The sequence below is a fragment of the Benincasa hispida genome, chromosome 10 (assembly GCF_027475165.1).
Source record: "Benincasa hispida cultivar pf3 chromosome 10, pf3_genome.v1.1, whole genome shotgun sequence".
Classification (NCBI taxonomy): domain Eukaryota; kingdom Viridiplantae; phylum Streptophyta; class Magnoliopsida; order Cucurbitales; family Cucurbitaceae; genus Benincasa; species Benincasa hispida.
Window position 1 is genome coordinate 26,820,131 of NC_143487.1, and position 24,777 is coordinate 26,844,907.

At 29.0% G+C, this 24,777-nt stretch overlaps 1 protein-coding gene across 2 annotated transcripts; it reads right to left on the bottom strand.

Moving 5' to 3' along the window:
• Positions 1–6,831: 6,831 nt before the first annotated feature.
• Positions 6,832–10,906, bottom strand: LOC120088531 (protein ROOT HAIR SPECIFIC 17-like). 2 transcript variants are annotated; one of them, XM_039045910.2, is made up of 11 exons: positions 10,813–10,906; positions 10,282–10,671; positions 10,120–10,185; positions 9,944–10,034; positions 9,745–9,821; positions 9,346–9,434; positions 9,028–9,211; positions 8,749–8,930; positions 8,288–8,390; positions 7,774–8,105; positions 6,832–7,655 (listed from the first exon to the last, which is right to left on the bottom strand). In XM_039045910.2, exons 2-11 carry the CDS (start codon positions 10,510–10,512, stop codon positions 7,181–7,183), a joined length of 1,830 nt encoding a protein of 609 aa, XP_038901838.1. In that variant the 5' UTR covers positions 10,513–10,671; positions 10,813–10,906; the 3' UTR covers positions 6,832–7,180. The 2 variants fall into 2 exon arrangements, with proteins under 2 accessions (XP_038901838.1, XP_038901839.1); XM_039045911.2 differs by lacking the exons at positions 10,120–10,185; positions 10,813–10,906 and having other exon boundaries at positions 10,282–10,661.
• Between the last annotated feature and the right edge of the window lie 13,871 nt (positions 10,907–24,777).

Below are 24,777 nucleotides of genomic sequence, written 5' to 3' on the forward strand. Positions count from 1 at the left end.
TTGCAAGGGTGCCTTGTGACACCGAAGACCTGAGAGCTACAGAAAACAGGACAGTGTCGTGATGCTACTGATAGTGTTGCAATGCTATGAATTGAAGGCGGTTATTACTTACGCCAGCGTGCAGTGTTGCGACGCTACGTGTGTTTCTCATAAAATGAGCCTTCTGTCGTCATTTGAAAAGGAGGCCAATGGGATGAGACTTTAGACCTAAATTGAGAGAGTGTTATTTAGAGAATGAGGCTATCACTGAGATTGAACTGAAACACAACAAAAAATGTTTGAGAGATCGAGATCATGACACAACGACGACGAAGGGAGATAATGTTTCCTATCTATCTTTCTTTCTTGTTCTCCATGATGATTTTCTACGTTAGATCTTTACTTTTTTTTAACATGAGTAGCTAAATCTCTAAATTCTAGGGTGTAGTCTTTGCTATGAATCCAATTGATTAGTTCTTTGACGTTTGAATCGATTGTCTGATGGTTGAATTTTAATTTCTCTATATGAATCTATTGTTTGACTGGTCTTTTAACGAATATATTTTGGACTAAATTTTCTGCTTGAGAAAGAGAGGTTTGGTTAGAACTGAGCAACTAAACCGTTATTTGATAATGCATCAAAATGATTAGAGGATAGTAAGGGTTGAAAATGAAGGAACAATAATGCGGCATTATTGTAACATTAAGGAAGAAATTTAATTTTTTGTAATTATGCTAATAGGTTGAGCTTGAAAAAGAATATCCTAATCATAAACTTCTAGGTTCATTCAATCTAAGCAATTCATCCATATGTTTAATAACTTATTTGAATTTCATAGTGAAACAATACCCTGAAACCCTTATCTCATTGAATTATTAGTCTTTTTTTCCTATTTAATTAACCTTCAACAACGAATTTCTCTTTTCAATTGTCCATATAAAATTGGCTCGAGTTTAACGATAGCTAACTAAAAAATTCCTTAAACCCAATCCCTGAGGATGATACCCCAGTTGAAATTTTATTACTTCGATACATACGCTTGCATGCCGCTATCACTCAACTAATATTTACACTAGAATAATTTTTATTCCTATAATTATTAGTCACCATTATTTGGTCTAGTAATTATTAACTTACTTAACAATTTCTTGTAAGTGTAATCCCTCATTTTAGATTCTAGAATCCCGTTTTAATGAGTCAACCGTAGGAAAAAACTGATTGGGACAAAAACTAAAGCAATCCTATCTATTTCTTGAGTTTGAGTAAAAATTCATACAAACACCATCCATAGGGGGACATAAGCAAAGGTGTCTCGAGGTCGAGCATGAAATTTTACTACAAAATAATGAAGGAGACCGTGGGATGTTGGGATTGATGTCCTAAATCTAGTGTATCTCGTAGCTTGTAGTTTTGTTAACACAAATTATTTATCTAATAAAATCTTAGGTATTTTATTTGACATTTAGACAACATTAATTCAATCCAATAAACTAAGATCCAAAGTTATATGATGTTACTTGAATAGTATGTGGTTGACATACAGGTGGTTTATATTCAAGTAATAACCTAAAAGGTCTGCAGTAAATGGATGAAGGTTGGATGACTTATTTTGGTAACACTGTAGATACGACCCACTTTGTAATTGTTACATGAGATGTAATTGTTACAAACAATATGAATCATATTGTTTATATATAGACATGTGAATGGGGTATCCTGTATAAAGGAGTTTATACATAGACCAGACCACGAAATAATTAGTTTCTTTTTATAACACTGTACTTAAAGAAACTAATATTTCATTGGGATGGCCATAGGAGACTTAACCTTAATCTTGAGTGAGTTGTGAACTCCTGTTTATGATAGCAGTCCTTTGATCTATATAGGTGAGAGTGGCTATGATAACCAACTCAATAAACCTACCATTTTGAGGATTTTTCTGATTAGGGAGTTGGGAACACAACTACACAAGATGGAATTCACTCCTTCTCATTCCTTGGGAAAGTAGATAAATTGATCCCTTAATAGCTAGTTTCGAGTCTTAAACAATGAGGCCTCAACCTCTCCAAGAGGTGTTAGTTTATAGTTGGACTATAAACTGTTTGTTCATTCGAGGAATTAGAGGTACTTAAGGATTTAGATGTAACTGCAGAGGTAAAACAGTATTTTGACCCAGCTGTAGTTATGAGCATTTGTGAAGGGTCATCGTTCTGTTGATTGGTTATATCCATGGACATAGAAATACATCTATAGTGCAAAGTGTGCACTATCAGTCTTTAGCGGAGTGATCGGTAGTTAATAAATATTGATTAATTGGATTAAAGGAGTTTAATTAATTAATCTCATATCATTGGAGCTTCTAATCTGAAGGTCAATAAGGTCCCATTGTTAGCTCACTAAAGGATAGTAATGAGGAATGATTTAAATTATTCAAATCAAATGAGGGAATTTTATATTAATGAGATTAATATATAATGGTTAATTATAGATATGGTCTATAATCCAAATTATGTAAGAGATATATTTGAATAAGATTCAAATATTAGATTCATATGAATTGGTTATTTAATCGATTAATTAATGGTTAATAAATTGATTAAGAAATAATAGAGATTGGAGGTTAGTATAAATATATGATATTTATGATAATTAAGTAAATGTATAATAAATAGGATTTAATATATGGTTATTTAATTAATGTGTCAATTAATTAATAAGGATTATTTAATTAATTAGCACTAAGGGTATAAAGTGAAATTCTTGGAGAAGGGGTTAACCCTTCTCTATATAAATATATCCTTATAGCCCATTTAGGGCAAGGGGTTTTATTACACAAAAAAACTAGCCTCCAAGCCTCTACATTCTCTCTAAAAATTCTCTACCATTTTCTTTCTCAAAAGCTCTTGGAGACCACTCTTTCAAGTTATTGGAATCCTAGAGAATAGCAAGGTAGCTTTGTTGATGGTGTTCTTCTTCATTGGAGAAGTTCGAGATTGTTGATAACGGTGGAAGAGGAAAGCTAGAAGAATTAACAAATGAGAGTTTTGATTTCTTCTCTCTTCCTCTTTTCTAGCATGCTTATAGTTTTGTTTAAATGTTTATTCTACAAATGTATGTTTTATTTTACTGTTTTTGTTTCCATAAAAATGAATGTCTAAATACAAGGCATTCATATGCTTCTACGGGAATTCGATTCCTTCAAGGGGGACACAAGAAAAGGTGTCTCGAGGCCAAGTATAGATCTCATGGTGTGAGCTTTTAGAAAGAAGCGTGAAAGGAAAAAATGAAGTATCATATACCAATTTTCCTCCCACTGAGTGTTTTACTTAGGATTGATTAACTTACAAAAATTCAACTAATAATTTTTCTAAGTGTTTGTTAACTTTGCCAATGTAACATTACGTTGAATAGTTTAAAAATGTTGATTTATTTCCGTTGAACACTTTAAGAAACATTAATCATCGTTGCATGTTTATAACAAATTTATCTAATTCACCTTCTAGGTCGGTTCCCAAGTAGGGGTGTTCTATTTCCGTCAGCTTAAATACTCTAGCTAGATAAAACCATCCTAAGACGAAGGTTCCTTATAGATAATTTTGTATTTAATCTTTTATGAAAATCCAATTTAATACTATTATATTAAATTGAAAAGATTAAACCTATTTCGAATCTTATTAGAAACTTTATGAACATAGGTCTAATGTGAATCTAATTATAAACTATTTAAAACCAATTTAACCTATGTTAGAATGCAACTCTTTATTATATATTTTAATTCTAATTTCATTTAACTTATAACAATTACAAAGATTAAATGAAACAATTAAAACCTAACCGTTCATTTAGTGATATACTTCAAGTGGTGTAATGCATCATGCATTTCCTTTTTCATTACGTTACATACATAATAATTATATAATAAGGTAATGAAAAAATAAACAACATCCATCCATGCATCTTATATATTAACATATATAATATAAATGATGCATGAAAATGTTATTTATGCATGCAATCATACTTTAGGACATTGATACAATATGGTGCATGAGCATGCTTAATGAATCGTGCAACTTTATAATATAACATTTATATTAAAAGGATGCATGAATAAATGTTTATCCTATGGTGGGATTTTTTCTATATGACATACAATATGACATATAATAATAATAAAAAAAAACCATACATCACATGCATAATTAAAAACAACATTTGGACCGAGATTGGCTTCTTAAAACATTAAAAGCAACGCTAGTTTTTTGCTAGCCACAGTGTCACGCTACGTCGTCTGCACCTTCGCAGGAGCATAACGATGCTATGCTCTCTGCCTTGCAGCATAAGGCGAGCATCGTTATGCTACAACATTACGCTCTAAGGCAGTAAGCTTGCTCTACTCGCCCAGTCAGCCAAAATAAAAACTCCATTCTTTCTTCGTTTTCCACCAAGTCGAAGCTGAAACTTGATCACGAGCGATTCGGACACGAATTACAAATTCGATAGCAATTAAATTATGCCAAAAAACAATGGGCCCTTACATATTGGATCAAAATTAAACAATAGAATTCTACAAAGCCAATCCCGAAACGATGCAAACATGCAAAATACCCTTCAACATTCATAATTGCAGAATTAAAACCCACCATAACTCTGATTAGAGTTTGAAAAAGAAAATTGGGACTCAACCACGCTCTAATATCAATTGAAAGAGTATGTGAATACCTGTAGCGGAAGGATCGTGTCCCAATTTTAATTTTACGGAACATCTAAACATACAGAGGATGGAAACATAGGTATAACATTCTAATTAAGCATGTATTTTACAGAATACTGAGAGGAAATAAGGGATGAAGGTAACTTACCTTAAAAGACCAAAACTCTTCATGCATTCACATGACAATATCTTAAATTACCATCAAAATCTGCATGCATTCACATAGAAATAATGGATTTTGCACATTTTCATTTTACAAACTAGGTAATAAGCAAATAATGTTATGCAGCCAAATTAAATTAAAAGTAATAACATTTTTCAACTTCATAGAAATTAATAACTAAATATAATATTTTTTAACACGACCAATTATGCATGAATCATGAATAATCTTTGTCAAATATAACACATGTAGCATTATATCCAATACACGCTAACATGATAGTTAAACTTGCTCAAAATTGATCACTTTAGCATTTCATTTGAGTAATGAAAAGCAATACAATAGTAATAGTATTATTATTTTCTTATTGCACATGTCATTTACTACTCATGAAATATTATAGTATATATTTATGTAATGTATATTGAATATCATGCTCAATGAAATAAGAAAATACTAATATCTTTAGCATATTTGAAATTTGAATTTGGATTAAATTTTTTTTTAAAAAAAAAAATCTCATTATCATCCTCATCCAAATCGATAGTACTTCAACTATCTATAACAAGTACATATAACAATGAACATAAATCAATCCAATGAGCACAATTCAATCGACTAATTTATTCCTTACAAAGTGTAAATTTCATATATTGAATTATCTCTCCAACTACCTCAAATCATACTTTGAGTTGGATGATTCAGCCAACAAATCATTTCGGAAATAAGCTTAGAATAAAACCCATTCGCGAGGATTTAAAAAAAGAAAAACACCCTTTATAGACTTAAAATTCTTCTATTAATCAATACATTAGAAAGCTTGCAAATTATATTTTCTTCAGCAAAATTTTCAACCATTTATATAAGACTCAGACTCAGACGACTCTTCCAACAAACCAAATAAAGGCCAACTTTTCTTTAGCAAAAACAACTTTAGTTTGGATTTCGACTCCATTCCTGACCGAGATTTCAAATGATTTACTTTCAAAGTGTAAATTTAGGGTGTTGAACAAATTAATTATTAGTCGTCGTCAAACCAGATATGTATTATTGTATCATGAAAACTACTGTTTTAAAAACAAATTCGATACAACCTCGATGCGAATCGTTAATGTCGGTTGCTCTCCAAGCTTAACACAACACTCAATCTCAAATGTGCACTCATCGGAGAAAGGAATGGAATAAAAAAAAATATATTGCTCAGAGAAATCTAATAGATGAAAATAGAGAAAAGAAGAGAATCTCCATCACATATCAAGATTTATCATCTATTTGAAAGAGAAATTCGAAAAAAAATTCTAAAATTAATTTTAGATCTATATCGGTCAAAACAATTTTAAAATCTTAATCCGTAATGGTGAAATTATTTTAAAACATTAGATATGCACCCATCAAGTGATTATTCAATCGTAACCATCAAAAAGTTTTTCACATTAAAATAGTCACAAGGTTAAAGAAAGATTCGTTCCAATGACATGTCATTTCCAACCTTGATTATTAATTCACTATTGAGTGTTATTCTTATTATGATTGGGGAAGTTCATCTTGAATGAGGATAGTTTCTCAAAGATAGTTCCCTTTATACGAGTGTAATTTAAATATTCACCGTAGAACTTACTAATTTATTTTAACCCAATTGTAATAGTTTAAATTGGCTTAATGTGGCGACATACCATAGCTATTACCGTGGTTGTAAACATACGAATAATTTGTCAAATTTAAAAAAGAAACAACAATAATAATTATAAATAATAAAACAAAAGCCTTTATTTTGTCATGGTGAGCTTTGAGTTACACTTCTTCCTTCGGTATGGATATGACGTCAATTACTATTACAAATATCGATAGTTCGATCCTCTGCCCATAAAAATTGAACTTAAAAAGAAAAATAAATTTAGAGAAAAAAAAAAACCCTCATACGTCCAGAACAATTAAAATAAATAAATGAAGTAAATATGTTCAGAAAAACAATAATGACAATGCAAAGAGCCTAGAATGGTTTTTCTTTTAAAAAAAAATCCTCAAACTATCATCATTTATGAACAATTTATTCAACAAGCGGCTGCTTCCTAATAACCGTTGAATGAGATTCAAAAAGAAGAAGAAAAAAAGACGTAGCTTGTGCCTTATAATCCTATCTAAATGTTACTGTACAAATTTCAAAACCAATGCCAACTTGTAACCTTTCCCACCACTGTTATGTACAGAATGCAAAGTTCCTACTCCTACTACTACTACGAAAAATGTTTATGCATTTTTTATGGGTAACAAAAAAATTACCCAAAAATAATTGGTCAAAAGTTGGATTGAACTGACCCTCTGTTTAGTCTGAAAATAACTCTTCTAATTCTGGTCCTTCAGGCTTGGCTTGAACACCAAGATCAGAGTCAGCGAGAGAGCCCAATCTTTTCTCCCCCACATCACCTCCAATTTCTAAGAATTCCAACCCACTCCATTCTTGGTCATCTTCTGTTGCTGTTTGTTCATTTTTCAAATTGTTTGTTTCTTTGTAGCCATTGTTGTTTTCCTTAACATCTGTATGATTGTGATGAATTTGATTGACAAGAGATGGTTTTCTTCCGCCATTTGAGTTTGAATCCTCACAAATACAGGCTGATGGGTTTTCATGGAACTCGCCTCTTCCCGGCTTCACCTCATTTGGCTCTCCCATGAACCCAACCTGATAAGATTGGACCTTGGATGAAAATTGTTGCCATGTCATGTTGTGTTGGTCTGCGAAGAGTCGGTACAGCTTTTTTGTGTTTGGTCGGATCGTTGGTTTGTGACCAAAGTATCTCCTGCAATGAAGAAATGTATTGTGTCAAAGCTAGAAATGTGGCGTTGGAGAAACTTGAAATTGGATTAGTTGCTTAATAAATATATTACTGAAGGCGCATGTGAACATAACATGTGTACCTTCGTCCTGCTAAGATCTTTGCCATGTTGCCATTGTTGTTTGTGACAAATACATTGCTTTCATCACAAACAATGAAGTCTAGAGCCGCCATACGAGAAGAAAAGGAAGAAAATGGTGCCAACTCTTCCTGGCTGGCTAGAGTCTCCTTAGTATGGAAATTTGGAAACATCGCTTTGAGTGGAGCTAGAGTTTTCTCTCCTCCATATACTTCACCAGATGCCACATAAAGGTGTACATCACTTTCGAAGCCTAGGCCTCGAAGCATGAGGGCGACTTCTTCCGGAGTGAGAGGGCATCTTCCCTGCCTTCGTTCCTTATCTGGATTGCTAGCCTGCAAATCACATGAGTGGAGATTTCATATTCTAATTTTCAATCCAGGTTTAGAGTGCATGTTTGGAATGACTTTTCAAGTACTTAAAACGCTTTTTTTTCCAATTAGAAATATTCAAGTACTAGAAAACTGGGTTATTCCAAACGGGCTCTTATTGTTGCTTGAACAAAATGAAAGCTTACATGTAAACTTTTCCATCTCTTTCGAATTTCTCCAAGTTCTTCCCTTTCAGCTTCTCCCCCACCATAATAACATCCAGAAAATGCAAGCATGTCAGGCTCAAACCTATATGATCATACACCAAACTTACATCAACTGATATCCAACTTGTCATTCACAAAATTGCTTCAAAGATTCAAATCTAGATGTTTGGACAAACATCTTTTACAGCATGCAAAAATCCTTTTGGTCATGTAGCTTAAATTTGTGTTCAGTTATATTAAGTTCCCATCACAAATAATGCAAACTGAATTGAGTACAAAAATAAATCACAGAAGAAATTCATATAACACATTACTTCAATCTGCATTCAACTATAAACTTGTTACAATGGATGCAAATTTTAGAAACAGGGAAAATAAGATAAGCTACTAGCTACTGCTAGCACACTTTCAAACAGGTAAAGAATACTTGATTGCATTACCTCAAATGTAGGGCAATAAAATGTTTGCTTTTCATTCTCATCCTCTCAATCAATATTTTTCCCATTTCATTGATCTCATCAGTAAACTTTAAAGCATGATAGTTAACTCTGCATCTTAACTTCTGTAAGTCAGTTGTCAACTTATTTGAAAGCCTATAATCAAATTTTCCAAGCCGAACAGCCTGCACAGCACAAAACAGAACCAAATTTTCAGTTACCAAAAACTGATGAATCGTTTGACGTGCATATGTGTTTTTTTGAACTCAACTGCAGACTTACATGCTTCTTTTTTAGAACAGGAAGAACGTGAGTTTCATAGCATTCTGGATCACACTTCCTCGGAACACGCATGCTATGTGGAGTCAAAGTTTTCCCAACTTTGGTTGGTAAATTTTTTACTATTTGAACATCTTTTGAGAGAAATTTAATAAACCAGTCCACATCAAAAATTTCTGCAAAATTGCTGCATCGAAACACCACCACTTGCATATAAATACACCATTGATCTACCAAGTTTACTTCCACCAACATAATTAATCATATAACAAAAATAGCCTCAAATAGCTAAGGTTTGATTGAAAAGTATTTGTTACAAACCTGCTATCCTTCCAAAATGAATTTTGATCCAACTTGGGAACAACTAAAGTGGCATTCAAAATATAAGCTGCAACAACAGCATCTGTTATCTGCATTCATATTTTTAAACATATTATCAAAAGAACAAGAATATATATATATATTATATATAAATAACTTTGTTTATAGATTTCATTTGATTTCATTAATTAAACATCTTGATATGATTAAGGCCTAAAAAACAAGGTAAGACATGATGCCCAAGTTGAAGCCTTCACAAAGTCAATTAAAAACAAAAAAAACTAAGCCAGCACATACACCGATTTCAATAGATAAAAAAATTAATTATAAAATATATATTCGAAACTTATTCCAGTCAACTAAAGCCAACCAAATTGTTTGCCCTAAATCAAGACTCACCCCAGTTCTTTGTTGATTAAGGCCTCCACTTGTAGTAATCAACAAGTATCTATCAGGATCAGTTTTCTCAGCGGCAGCTGAAATTCATAATCACGGCTCAGATTTAGTGGAACAAAGTTAAATTATATATTCAATTTAATCAATCAAAGAAAAGCCTAAATTTGAGGAAATAATTGAAATGGAGATTTTGATGCTTTACGTGTGAACTTGTTGCTGGCATTGCTACAACCATAGAAGAAACTGGATTGATCTGTAACCCACACATCACGTTCAAATCTCTTTCCACTTTCCTACACATTAATTTAACAAACAAGGCGTAAGAAAATCTCCAGAAATCGAATTCCTCCGATTCAAAAAAATACACAAATTCCGTACCGAAACATCGAAGGATGATTTCAATTCCAAACCAGAATTCGATACATCCTCAATGCCTTGGTCTCTCTGAGAATAATAACAAACAATATAGAGAAAAGAAAAGAAGACGACAATGAGGCATTCGAATATGACAAAGCATTCAGAGCAGAGAATCAGCCGTACCGAGGTTCTGCCATGAAAGAGAGTTAAGTGAAGGTGATCACGATGAACAACAGGGGAGGAAAAGAGGAGAAACAGAGCAACAAAACAGACGAAAACACAACCAGCAAGTGCAGAGATAAGCGGAAAGATATGGTAGTAGAAACGGCGGCGACGGAAGAAAACGTCACGGAGAAGCTGGTGAAGGCCGGCGAGAGTTGTATCGGCTTCACTCCGCCGCTTCTTGGCCGTCATGACTATTGAAAAAATAGAGACGTAGATATAACGTGGCGACGGTGACGGTGGCGGTGGCGGCGGAGGTGGAGAGGAGCTTCCGATGTGCGGTGGCGGTTGGTTTCTGCAGGGGACTGAGTCGCCTCTTCGACGACGAGTATTTCAACAATTCTATATAAACTTTCCCCCACAATTAAACAAGATAAAAATTAAACCAATAAATAATAAATATTAAAATAAATAAACAAGATAAAATAATAAATAATAAATAAATTGTAGAGAGAAAAAGAGAATGTTAAAATTCTTAAACTCAGTTCTCACCTCGAACTAATCGTATCCAAAATCTTTGTGTGGGGTGCGGCTATCCTGCGGCTGCTCACACCATTTATCCATTCTACCTCATCACTTTTAAACTAACTTTTCTAAATTTTATCTTTTACGTTTCTATATCCCTTCAATTTTCATTTTCATCCCTCTAATTTCTATTCTATTTTACTTTAATCCTTATAATTTTAATAAGTTCTAAAAATAACCATGTTAGTAGTTTTTTTTTAATATTTTTCCAATAAAACAATTACTCGATGAATAATATATTTCGACAAAATGTGGAAATTTTAATTTTATGAAAATATCAATTGAGAATATTTCTTTTTTAAAAAGAAGTAAAAAATTCATGCAAAAATTAAATTGTATATAAACGTTTTTTACTTTCTAAAAAGTTAAAAAGGTTTATTATTCCTATTATATTCATTAAGGACATTTGAATAAAAATATCGGCAAATGAGAAAATTTTAATATCATCATCTCAGCTTTTTTCTTAAAATTTTTTAAACATTCATACAGTGTCTATTTAAAAATATAAATTTTGAAATCTTGAATAAAATTTAAATAAGTACTAAACGTCATTCCGAAAGCTACAATTTAAATAAAAACTAGACTCAAAGAATAAAAAAAAAATGATTTTTTTATTATTAAATAAAAATAAATAAATTTGAAACTAAAATAAAAAGGATTCTAAATGAATGGAGATATACTTTATGAAACCATTAAAAAAAAATATTAACTATATTTAGAATATTAGTAGATTTATTGAATCAAGATCTAGTGGGACAGATATTGCCGTCTCACCAAATTCAAGCAAGATTTAAGATTTATCACTTTATCTTTTTCTTTTTTAAGTTAGAAACTTGGAATATAATTTCGTTCAACTAATAATCAGAACAGTGGATTATTGGAATAATTATTTTTTTTACTCTATTGTTTTTGTCTTTCTTTTTGTATTAATTTAATAATCTAATCATAGAATACTTTTCTTTTTGTTAATTTGTATTTGAAACCTACCCAGAAGTTATGTTTTGAAAGTGTATTTTAAGAAATATTGTTTTTTTATTCAATCGAAATATTGTTATTTTACTGTTTACATAATAGACAATTTGACCTAGTATTTTATTGCGAATTTTTATTATAAATCATTAATTCATTAGATAATGGTCTACATTTTATCTTTTTTTTCTCTTTTTTTTTGGGATAATCGTGTTTATTTTGGCGAATAAATCATATTTATTTATATATTTAAGTACAATCAGATTTTTTAAAATAATATTATCTTATAAATATTAAATGTCGATATAATTAGATGATTTCTAATAAAGGAAGTCGGTACAGATTATTGATGATTTGAATTATGTTTAAATGGACCAAAGTCACAAAAGGTCATACTCATTTTATTTAAAGTAATTTTAAAATTTTGTCAAATTCCAAAAAAAAAAAAAAAAAGTTTTCTTTTTTGTGGTCTGATTTTCTCTCAAGATCAACTTCAGGTTTGAGCTTCGATCTTTTAAATCTATATATATTGTCAAGAAAAAAATTTTATCGCTACATATTGTTTTTACTTTTTTTCAAATTTATGTTTCTTTTTTTTAATATAACACGAGCTAGAAAATTCAAACGTTGTTGATATATATTGAGAGACACTCGCTTGGTGGTATTTTTTTTTATGTTGGATTTAGATGTAAAAAGTAGTTTTAAAATTATTGATAAAAAAATTGAATTGTGTTATGAAAATTGAGAAGCATAATGGGAATACGGATATAAAAAAAAATATAATATAATAATAATAAATAAATTATAATTATAATTATAAAATAAAATAACTAAAACATAAAATAACCAAAATCATGAAATTGGATAATATGAAAATTGGTGGAAGTAGCATTCTCACCAATGTTGGTGTGTTCTTAAGATCCACCAAATGCAGGTGACACATGGCCTTTGGGACAATAAGCAACGTCTATTTTCTATTATAATATTCATAATACTCCCCTTAGATACTCATATATATATATATATATATATATATATATATATATATATATATATATGTTTCGTTACTAGGAAAAATCCTGGTGAAGGAAAAAAGTATATATTTCATATAATATATATTCTTAAATAAATACAATATATTTACTCCCCTCCTGAAAACATTCTTTAAGATCTCTAAGTCGTCGCATTCCAATATTGTGCACCAATGTTTCAAAAGTTGCAGTTGGTAATGCCTTTGTAAATAAGTCTGTCAGGTTATCTTTCGAACAAATTTGTTGTATAGTGATGTCGTCATTTTCTTCAAGATCATAAGTGTAGAAAAGTTTCGGTAAAATATATTTTGTTCTATCTCCTTTAATATATCCTCCTTTGATTTGGGCTATGCAAGCTATGTTGTATTCGTATAATATTGTTGCAAGGTTTTTATTAGAAGACAAGTCACACGTTTCACGAATGTGCTGAGTCATTGACCTTAGCCATACACATTCTTGGCTAGCCTCGTGAATAGCAAGAATTTCAGCATGATTTAAGGAAGTGACCGCTATAGTCTGTTTCACCGATCGTCATGATATAGCAGTTCTTCCACATGTGAATAGATAACCTGTTTGAGATCTAGCTTTGTGTGAATCAGATAAATATCCAGAATCTGCATAACCGATTAGATCAAAATTTTATTTATTTGAATAAAACAAACTCATATCGATTGTTCCTCGGAGATAACGAAGAATATGCTTAATTCCGTTCCTATGTCTTTTTGTAGGAGAAGAACTATATCTAACTAATAAATTTACTGAAAATGCAATATCTGGTCTTGTATTATTAGCAAGATACATAAGTGCACCAATTGCACTAAGGTATGATGACCAAGAAATTCTTCATTATGGTCAAAATATATCTTTCTTTATATCCAATTAACAGTTCCATTGGAATATTTAATGGATGTGCTTTGTCCATATAAAATCTTTTCAAAATTTTTCCTATATAAGTTGACTGATGAATAAATATTCCATCTGCTAAATGCTCAATTTGCAAGCCAAGGCAAAATTTTGTTTTTCCGAGATCTTTCATTTCAAATTCTTTCTTAAGATATTCTATTGCCTTTGAAAGCTCTTCAAGAGTTTCAATTAAATTCAAGCCATCAATATATACAATTATAATAGCAAATTTTGATTGGATTTCTTTAGAAAAACACACGGACATATTGGATTATTTTGGTATTCTTCCTTAAATAAATATCCACTCAGGTGATTGTACCATATTCGTCCTGATTGTTTCAATCCATATAGTGATCTCTGTAACTTTATTGAATACCATTCCCAAAAATTTGATGTATATGTTTCAGGTGTCTTAAATTCTTCTGGAATTCTCATAGAAATATCATTATCAAGAGATACATATAAATATGTTGTGACTATATCCATAAGATGCATATCCAGAATTTTATACACGGTCAAGCCAATTAAATATCTTAATGTAATTACATCCATCACCGGAGAATGTATCCCATAGGTTTAACACCTTCTGGTGTTCGGACTACAGATAAAAAAACTTGACGTTTTGAAAGTAAGTTTAATTCTACCTCGATTGCTTCTTTCAACTGAAGCCAATCTTTTCTATCTCGACATTCTTCAACAGATTTTAGTTTAGGATCCTCATTTTCAGGTATAATATCAAGAACTATGCAAAAATGTTGTCAATAATTACATTAGTTTGATTTCATCTTTTTCTTGTCATGACATAGTTTATTGAAATCTCATTATTATCTTTAGGTATTTCACCTTCCTCACTAGTGAGGATTTCTTTATGGGTATTCTTTTTCACTATTAATTATTTTTCATTTTCAAAGATTTTTATCTTTGGAACCCAGCCTACCACGCTTCTGGCGTATTTCAAACTCATTAGTGACAACTTGTTGTGTTGGGAGATCAATTTTTTATGGAACATTTGCAGCTGGTATATGTGACTTAGTTACTTTCTTTGCATTTATAAATGCAACTGGTAATTGATTTGCTATATTTTACAAATGAATTATTTTCTGGACTTCAAGTTCACATTGATCTGTGTGAGGATCTAAATGAGACAATAATTATGCATTCCATGTAATTTCTTTTTCCAACTTCTTAATTCCTCCCCTAATGTTGGAAAATTTGTCTCATTAAAATAATAATCAGCAAATTGTGCAGTAAATACATAACCTGTTAGGGGCGCAAGATATTTAATAATTGATAGGAATCATATCCAACATATATTCTTAACCTCCTTTGAGGGTCCATCTTAGTGTGTTATAGTGGAGTAATTGTAACATATACTGCATATTAAAAATTCTCAGATGGGAAATATTTGGCTCATGACCTTGCTAATTGTAATGGCGAGTACTTATGATAAGCTACTAGTTTAATGCGTACAAGTGACGTAGCATGTCCCCATACAGATGAAGGAAACTTAGCTCTCATAAGTAATGGTCTTGCAATTAATTGCAAACGTTTTATAAATGATTCTGCTAAATCATTTTATGTATGAACATGAGATATTTAACACTTATGCTAATTGACATACAATAATTATCAAAAGCTTGGGATGTAAATTCACCAATATTATCAAGATTAATTGTTTAATTAGGAAATTGTGCTCTTAACTTAATTATTTGAGCAAGTAATCTTGCAAATGCAAGATTTCGACTTGATAATAAGTTGTGACCATCTGCTGGATGCATCTATTAATATCATAAAATATCTAAATGATTTACTTGGTGGGTTAATGAGTCCACATAAATTCGTTCTAAAAATGCAGGTGATTTAGTCCCCACTTTAGATGGTGATGGTCTAATTATCAATTTTCCTTGAGAGCAAGCATCACATGATAATTCATTAGATTAAAGAATCTTCTGGTTCTTCAATGAGTGTCTATTTGAATTTTCAACAATTCTCCTTATCATTATAGATCCTGGATGACCCAATCGGTCATACCAAATTGTAAATATGTTTGGATTCATGAACTTCAGGTTCACTGTTGCATATGTTTCAATTACTCGTGTATGAATACAATCTATAAAATAAAACAGGAAACTCTTCTAATATATGTTTTTCATTTGAGATAGTGGATATGACATATAGATATTCCATATTATTCTTATTATTAGTCTCAATAAGATAACCATTGCAACGTATATCTTTAAAACTTAGAAGATTTGTCTTTGATTGACTAGAGAACAATGCATTGTTAATTGTAAATTTTGTTCCTCTAGGTAAAATAATATTTGCTTTTCCAAAACCTTCGATCAAGTTTGCAGAACCTAATATTGTATTTACTTTTGTTTTCAGCATTGTCAATTTGGAAAAGTATTTTTTATTTGTAAGTATTGTATGTGTAGTTGCACTGTCTACTAGACATAGATCTTTTTTGCTCATTTTTTAAACACCCAACATATGAAAATGATCTATGTTTCTTCCTTAATTACAATAAGAAAAACAATACGTAAAATATACAAAAGTTACTAAAAAAACATGAAGATGGATAAAAGAAAACGACAACATTAAGTCTAGATAATCTTAAAGTCAAAAGAAACACTTGATGTGCCACCAACTGTGTTAATCTTCTCTTCAGGAGATTCAAAGAAGTCCGCCACATCCAAATTTGTCATATGGGATGGGTCAAACATGTTATTATAGGGCATGCAAAATTTGCTTCCACATTTTTCTCTTTTTCCTTCAGGGAGGTTTGATAGAGGTCAATTAAGTGTTTTGGCGTACGACAGGTACGTGACCAATGCCCAGTTATTCCACATCAGAAGTATTTATTTTCAACACTCTTTGAACTTTTATCTTGTGGAGCTTTTTCTTTGTGATCATCATTTTGTGTGGTTCTTTGGAAATTTAAATGATTAGAACAACTACCACGAAATTAATAATTATTTCTTCTTTTGCCACGATCACGACCACGACCACGATTATTATTAAAATTCACAACATTCACTTTAGGAAATGGCGTTGTTCCGGTTGGTCGAGATTCATGATTCTTCATCAATAACTCGTTATTTTGTTCGGCCACGAGAAAACATGCAATTAATTCAGAATATTGTTTAAAGCCTTTCTCTTGATATTGTTGTTGTAGGAGCATATTCGAGACATGAAATGAAGAAAATGTCTTCTTTAACATATAATTTTCTCTCTACATAACAACAATTTTGAACTGATTTAAAAAATGTGAAGTTGTAATCACTTACTGATTTTGAAATCTCGTAGCCTGAAGTGCATCCATTCATAACGAGCTTTAGGAAGAACAATTGTTTTTTTTTTTTTTTTTTTTTTTTTTTTTTTTTTTTTTTTTTTATGATCATACCTCTCTTTTAAATTTTTCCACAAGATACGGGGATCTTTTATTGTAAGATACTCAATTTTCAGTCCCTCGTGTATATGATGATGAAGAAAAATTATAGATTTTGCTTTGTCCTAATTGGATGTCATATTTCCTTCTCCCAAAATTCATTGAGTGGATTTTGGCATCAAGTACCATGACAAATAATTATTTTCATTAATATCAAACAAACAAATTCTAATTTTGTGAGATTTGTCATGATAGCACTATCATAAAATATTGTACTTATGTTAGAAATTTAATTAGATATTGAATATGCAAAATAATATTAAATTTATTAATTATAATGAAGAGGAAAAAAAACCGACATATCTTTAGGACCTATCTTTAGCGGGAAAAACGAAAGGAGCTCGTGCTAACAACTGTTATGAAAATTTAGGAGCACAACAGGAATACAGATATGAAAAATATAATATAATAATATTTTTATATAATAATAATAAATAAATAAAAACTAAAATTATAAAATAAAATAACTAAAACATAAAATAACCAAAATCATGAAATTAGATAATATGGAAATTGGTGGAAGTGGAATCGTCACCCTCACCAATGTTGGTGTGTTCTTAAGATTACCAAATATTACTTTATAGGTAAAGTGGCAAGTAGGATGTGGACTTAGATGAACACCAAACATAAATAACTACATGGCACATGGACAACATGAATGATAACATATGACTTTTGGGATACTAAGCAATCAACATTTATTTTCTATTATAATTTTATAATAAATTGTAGTTATTATACATTATATTTTTTTTTTTTTTTTTTTTTTTTTTTAAATATTTTTTCGTCCTTTTGGGTTAGTTTCCATAGGATCTCTAATTTCAATTATAGTTAGAAGTAAAATTTTAAATTTAATTTTAATAGGAATAAAAAATAGTTAGACTTAATTATTTCTCAAAAATTAGTTAGATTTAATTAATTATAACTATTTTAATTATATTAAATTCACATAAAATAATTTAGTGAAAAATCGAAATTAAAATCGTAGATTAAAACAAAACTCAAAATTTCAAAGTAAAATCATAATATTTTAAAACTTACTGAATTAAATCTAAATTCAAAACGGAAAAAAAAACCGTAATATCTTAAAATATATAGACAAAATAAAAATTAGACTTTTTTTTTTCTTTCTAATTCTTTTTTAGGAACTTTCAAAATTATTATTTTGCCTGAGATTCTTTAATATATTAAACAGTCACCATCTCTTAACAACTTTTTTAGACAATTTTATTAATGAAAATATTTGATAATTACACTTTTACCTATTTTGATTAGATATTAATAATTGATTAAAATCTGAAAAAGACTAGAATCTTCAAACTTTTCCAATGCACCATCGTTAAAATACCTACAACCGTTTCCTTTTTAAAAATGCAATAAATAATCCATTTATTATATGTTTTTGAGATAAAATCATCCAAGCTTTTAAAATTCTCCATAATTAATAATAATTAATTACAGTTTTCGGTTTCTTTTTTTTAAAAAACCAACAAATGATCCAGCTTTTCAAATTCTTTATAATTAATTGATGTTTTCTTTATAAAAATAGCCCAATCATACACTTAAGGGTCTTCTAAATTTTTTATATTAATTAATTAACAATTAATAATAAATAATGGCTATAAATTCATTTATATTGTAACCAAAATTAAAATAACAAGAAGGTTTACATGAAGAGAATAAAAAAGAAAACTAATTGGAGAAGAATTCTCCTCAACTAAAATACATAAACTATTAGTAAAAAGATAAACATTATTCAACATTAAATGATTTTTTTCCAAGGAGTGAATTGCAAAAGATCTTCATATCTTTTTTCCAAGTTCTATTATGTTCTTAATAAACATGTCTACCTCTTAGAAATCTTATAATGTAATATAAAGATTATACTTACCGCTAATTGTACTTAAGATATAATATATATATTATATAAAACTTCTCAAAAGTCAAATTCGATACTCAAACGGTCAAATAAAAGGCTGCTGAATCTTCCTGATAAAAAAAAAAAGTCAAGTAGTATCATGTGTGCGGTAACAGGAGAACATCCCCTCTCCACTGAATTTGAAATTTCTTCATTTTTTCGGTAACAGCCACAACGTAGTGTTTGGGTCAGGTTTGTTTCTAATGTTTCACGTGTAGTTCACGTGCTTTCACAAATCGCAATTCCATTTATTATCATTATTTTGGAACTTCGAACAAGGCTGACGTAGTAGAGAACAGGATACGAGCTGAAATGATAAGGAGTTCGAAGAGGCACTTTGACGCTAGTTGTAGGAGAATAATCCTAACGAGTCATGAAGACGTTGCTTTGAATTTGTTTTACACACTTGACGACGTGGATTTTTGTGATTTATATTTGTTTTTTTTTTTTTTTTAAAGTTTGATTTTCATTTTTTTTTTTTGTGATAATTTGAATGTGTTTTATATGTTAAATCCAAGTGGGTTTGCTTGAAGGAATTGCAATGTATCAATGCCTTATCTTTTTTCTTTCAAAAAAAAAAAAAAAAAAAAAAAGAGAAAAGAATCTAAGTAAAGAATAATTTATCTTTGAGAAAATTGGAGTTGAAATTTAATGATAATGGTGACTTTTATTCAAAAAGCCTGTGAATTGTGATATTTACCCTCATTAAAGCTAGTTCCATGTTGATTTCGTTTTGAATAACAATTTTGGAATTTTAATAATTATTTATTTATTTATTTATTTTTTGAATTTTGACTCAGCTATTTTTTATTTTAAAATTTAATTTGGTTAGACTTAAGAAAACAATGGTTGTTCAAATATAGTAAAATCTCAAATAGTTTCTATGGGTCACAAACTAATATCAAATTTAATTCATTTTCAACTTGCGTGTATTCATCTTTAGATGGTGTTAGGTAATAGTATATTAAAGTTTTTAAAAATCACTCTTTATTCATGATATTTGTTATAGTTACACGTGAAATTTTTAATTCAATAAATTAGATCGTGTTTGGTTGGTAAATTAGATTTTGTTGTATGTTTTCAATTTTACTGAGTTCAACCAACAATATGTGCTTGGATTCTGTTTCTGAAAACAGTTTCTGGATTCTGTGATCCAAATAGTGCAAATTATGAAAACACATATCTAAAAACATGAAATACTTTATTTTCATTGAATCCCTTGTTTTCAATCCTATTTTCAAATTGCTTATCAAACAGACCTTTAACTTCTTGTAGTTTGTAAAATACTGTTCCAATTAACTTCCACTTTCAGAATCTATAAGGGGCGTTTGGAGGTGAGAAATATGCATTAACGTGAATAACAAGGTAATAAACATCTTTAATAATTGGTGAACCAAATGGTAGATGAGTTTTTTTTACCCACCCAATTCAACCCAATTTGGGGGCCAAACACCCCCTAAAGAAAGATTACACAACGTAATGAGTAAGGGACGGAAAAAGAAGGGAAGGTGATGGAGAATTGGAGATTAGAGAAAGATAAAAGGAGATGAAAATAGAAGAGGAAAAAAATGTCATATTATATATATAAAAAATTAAAATATCTAATATATTGTCTAGTCTTATAAAAACTTTGAACTCAAAATATATCACACCATTTTTACATTGATGGTTTATACATTATCAACTAGTAACACGTACATTGCACATGTTATATGAAGCCTAAAAAGAGAAGTGAATTATAAAAGTTTAATAATGCTACTTTCATTTATGAGTAAGAGAGTTTGAAAAAAAAATTAAAGCTCATATAAATGAGCATGAAAATTAAAGTATTAAGTCTAAAATTAATTATAAAAAATCATAAAAATTAAGATTTCAAAATTAAATATAAATCCAACATGTAAATTTAAGAATGTGATGGTTGTTAAAAAAAAAAAAAAAAAAAAAAAAAAAATCTTGACATGAAAATTAAAAAATAAATCTAAAAATGATTAAAAGTAATAATAATCAAGATTTAAAATTCAAAAATAAATTAAATGTGGTTACAAATGATTTAATTTCAATGATAAAAATAAAACTACTCCCCATAAAATTTGAAGAAAGTTTTTTTTTTTTTTTTTTTTTTGTATATTATTATATATTAAATAAAATAAATATTTGAACATTTTTATGAACAATATGTTTTTTTTACTCAAAAGATCTATTGATAATCTTTTTTTGTTGAAATTTTTTGTGAATCTATAAATGTCACCCAATTAGTCAAAATTATAGAGAGATATTTATCTAAATCTTAAAATAATTCAAATTACGAAAGAAATTCAATTATCATTGAGAGGATTCATTTTTAAAATTTAAATCTAAGAATATAACTTATAGACTATTTGTACTTAAAAAAAACTAATAACCTCTAATTCAAATCTTATCTCTAAACTATTAATTTTTATTTGAATGATTTGTTATACCTTAATTTTAAACTTTTATCTAAACTAAAAAATATATATTTTTAAAAATTTTGTGATTTTTTGTCAGAAAAAAAAATCATGATAATCCTTCTCCACTTAAAAAAAAATCTCATTTTAGAGATAATTGTCCCTAATTAATTTATTTGATTATCTCCTATTTTCAAGCTTTGATTTAAATATTTTTTAAATTGTGATAACCCTTTCTTATTTTTTTTTTAAAAAATATTGGAGGACTTGATTAAGTTTGGTTTAAACTAATAGTAGAAAAAATCGTGAAAATCCTTCCTTATTTTAGAAAAAATTTACCGAACGATTTACACTAATATTTTATTTATTTTGAATGGAATTCTTAACAAAAATATGATTTTTTTTTTAATTTTTGTATAAAAAAAAGTTCTTGGTTGAGAAAATTATAAAAAACTTATTCAATTTTGTTTAATTTTAATTTAAACCAAAATATTATTAATCTTTTTCCACTAAGCAAGCACTATTACCGAAACCTACTTATCTTACTAATGGCGAAAGGGTTATACTTCCACATCTAACATGCCTTGATATTTTATACTATCGAGGCAATGTTAAATTTTCCCATGTGAGACAAAACTCTTTCTATGGGTCTAAGCCCAAAAGTCATTCCCAACACGATCGGTCACTGAAATTTAGTTAAAAAATAACTTTTTTTAACTTATCAATTGTTTTGACTCGCATAGACGACACAATGAGATTTTGCTATTTTTTCCAAAAATTATGTAATCTTCACAAATTTAATATCAAATCTTATACATTCTCAAATTTTCTAAAATTTAGTTATTTTTACTGGATATTATATTAAATATTTACGTAAGTTTTCAAATCTTTAGCCCAATTTATGTTTCGAGAATTATATGAATTTACCAATTATCTAAATGGGTTTCAAGTGGTTGACTTGTGATTTTTAAGGTTTGAAAAAGATCAAATTTTACAAAAAAATAAATAAGATATGATAAATATATAGTATCTCGGTGTTAATCTCCCCAAAAATTCATCGAGAAAGCTTAAATATATAGAATCGCGGTGTTAATATGCTCGAGATTAGTACCGAGCTTTTATATATTTTCCATATCTTATCTTTCTTTTTTGCAAAATCTAATCTTTATCAAAATTTAAAAATCAAAACGCAATCACTCCCATTTGGATGATTGATAAATTCATTTGAAAGTTTGAAAATTCATATAATTATGGAAACAAAAATTAGGCTAAATATTTGAAAAATTACGTAAGTATTTGATATAATATTTGGTAAAGATAACTGAATTAGGAGAAAATCTAAAAATATATAAGTTTGGTATAGGATTTGAGAAGATTACACAATATTTGAAAAAAATAGTAGAATCTTGATGTGTAATCTACCGAGAAGACCTAAAACAATCAATGAGTTAGAAAAAGTTAATTTTTTAAACTAAATCTCAGTGGTCGATCTCACCCGAGATGAATCGAGAAAACGAGTTTAACAAGCTTTCAAAAAGCATGTTAATTTTGAAAAGTGAAACTTGAGTTTGCTAATTCTAACAAAAAAAATTTTCGTTTGTGAAAAAGTTGACAATAAAATAATTGTGATATAATTTGAAGAGGGTTATAAAACACATTTAGTTCCTAAATGTTCATGAAAATAACAATTTAGTCCCTCACTTTTAGTTGGTAATGATTTAATCCCTCTATATTCAAAATTTTAATGATTTAGTCCTTAAACTTTAATAAATAATAATTTAATCTCTATATTTTACAATTTGTAATGGGGTCAATCCCTATTATGAAAAATATTAAGATGTAATGAAATTGCTTATAAATGTAGATTGATGAACGAATTAAAAACATCAAATTTATTTATAAATTATAAAGACTAAGTCATTATGTTATGAAAGTTGACACTTAATTATGTTTTTCCTTAATAGAGATTAGATTATTACAAAATTTTAAATAGAGGGAATAAATTAATATTTTTTAAAATTCAGAGGCTAAAATGTTACAGATTTGAAAATATAAGAACTAAATTGTTAGTTCTATACAGATTTTAGGATTAAAATTATTTTTTAACTAGATTTATTGGAAGCATAGTCACTAAAGTAAAAAAAAAAAAAAAGTAGTTTAACTAATCTGAGCTCATTAAAAAATTATAAATTTGTTGGTGATCCTCAATTGATGAATTGAATTATTTTAAAATTTTGTTGAGGGAAAGTACAACTAATTTTGTTTTGCATTAGCTTAAAGTTTGGTTGAAGTTGGAGCTCTCCACAAAAGGAAAGTGTGAAACTTTGCATGCTTTGGAGGTTTCCAATCCCTTTCATTTGATGAAATAGAAAGTTTGGCCTTCAGCAACAAACTATCTTTTTAACATTATATTTTATCAATTATTATAACCAATTATAATGATTGGATCATACAATATTTCTTAGTCAAATATTTATATAAAATCAATTTAAGTTTTAAAATGGTTTCTTGGTCAAATTACAAGTTTACTTTTTATGCTTCAAATTTTCAAATTGTTACTAAACTTCAAAATTAAAGTATACTTAGATTTTATAGTTATTTCTTAAGACGTCTAATAATTTAAAGACCTATTAGATATTTCATGACAAAATAGACACAAATTTAATAGGTTTAATTATTGTATGATTGCAGGTGATCTAATTGATTAAGAGCTTAGATTCCTAATTGAATATAAACTTGATGGTAGAAGTCCATTTCTAGTTGACTAGGATTTAACCTTAGGGTTATGGTCCCCAAACAATACGCACTAAGTCATTATAATACACACTAAGTCTTTCTTGAATCCCATCTAGAAGAACATTTGTAGTTTTGGTTATCTTAAAATTATCGTCTTGAAGCTATCATCAATCTTTCAATGGAATCCAGTATGCTAATTGTTCTTGGTAAATTGGCATGAATGATCTAGGGTTAATCAATTCAATATAGATTTAAAGTAATTATGTTAACAAATGATATCAGAGTATTAATTTTCTGATGGATTATTGGTCCATGTTTGTTTTCCCTTTGGATTTGATTCAATTTTAATTTCTTTTGCAGTTGATTAAAGATTAAAAAAAAAAAAATGGCATTACGACACACATGAAAAACCTCAGGCCACGATTTTTTTTAGGGGTCGATCTGTATTAAAGAAACTGCCGGGGTTGGTTTTGATCAAAAGTCACAGATTATGATTATCAT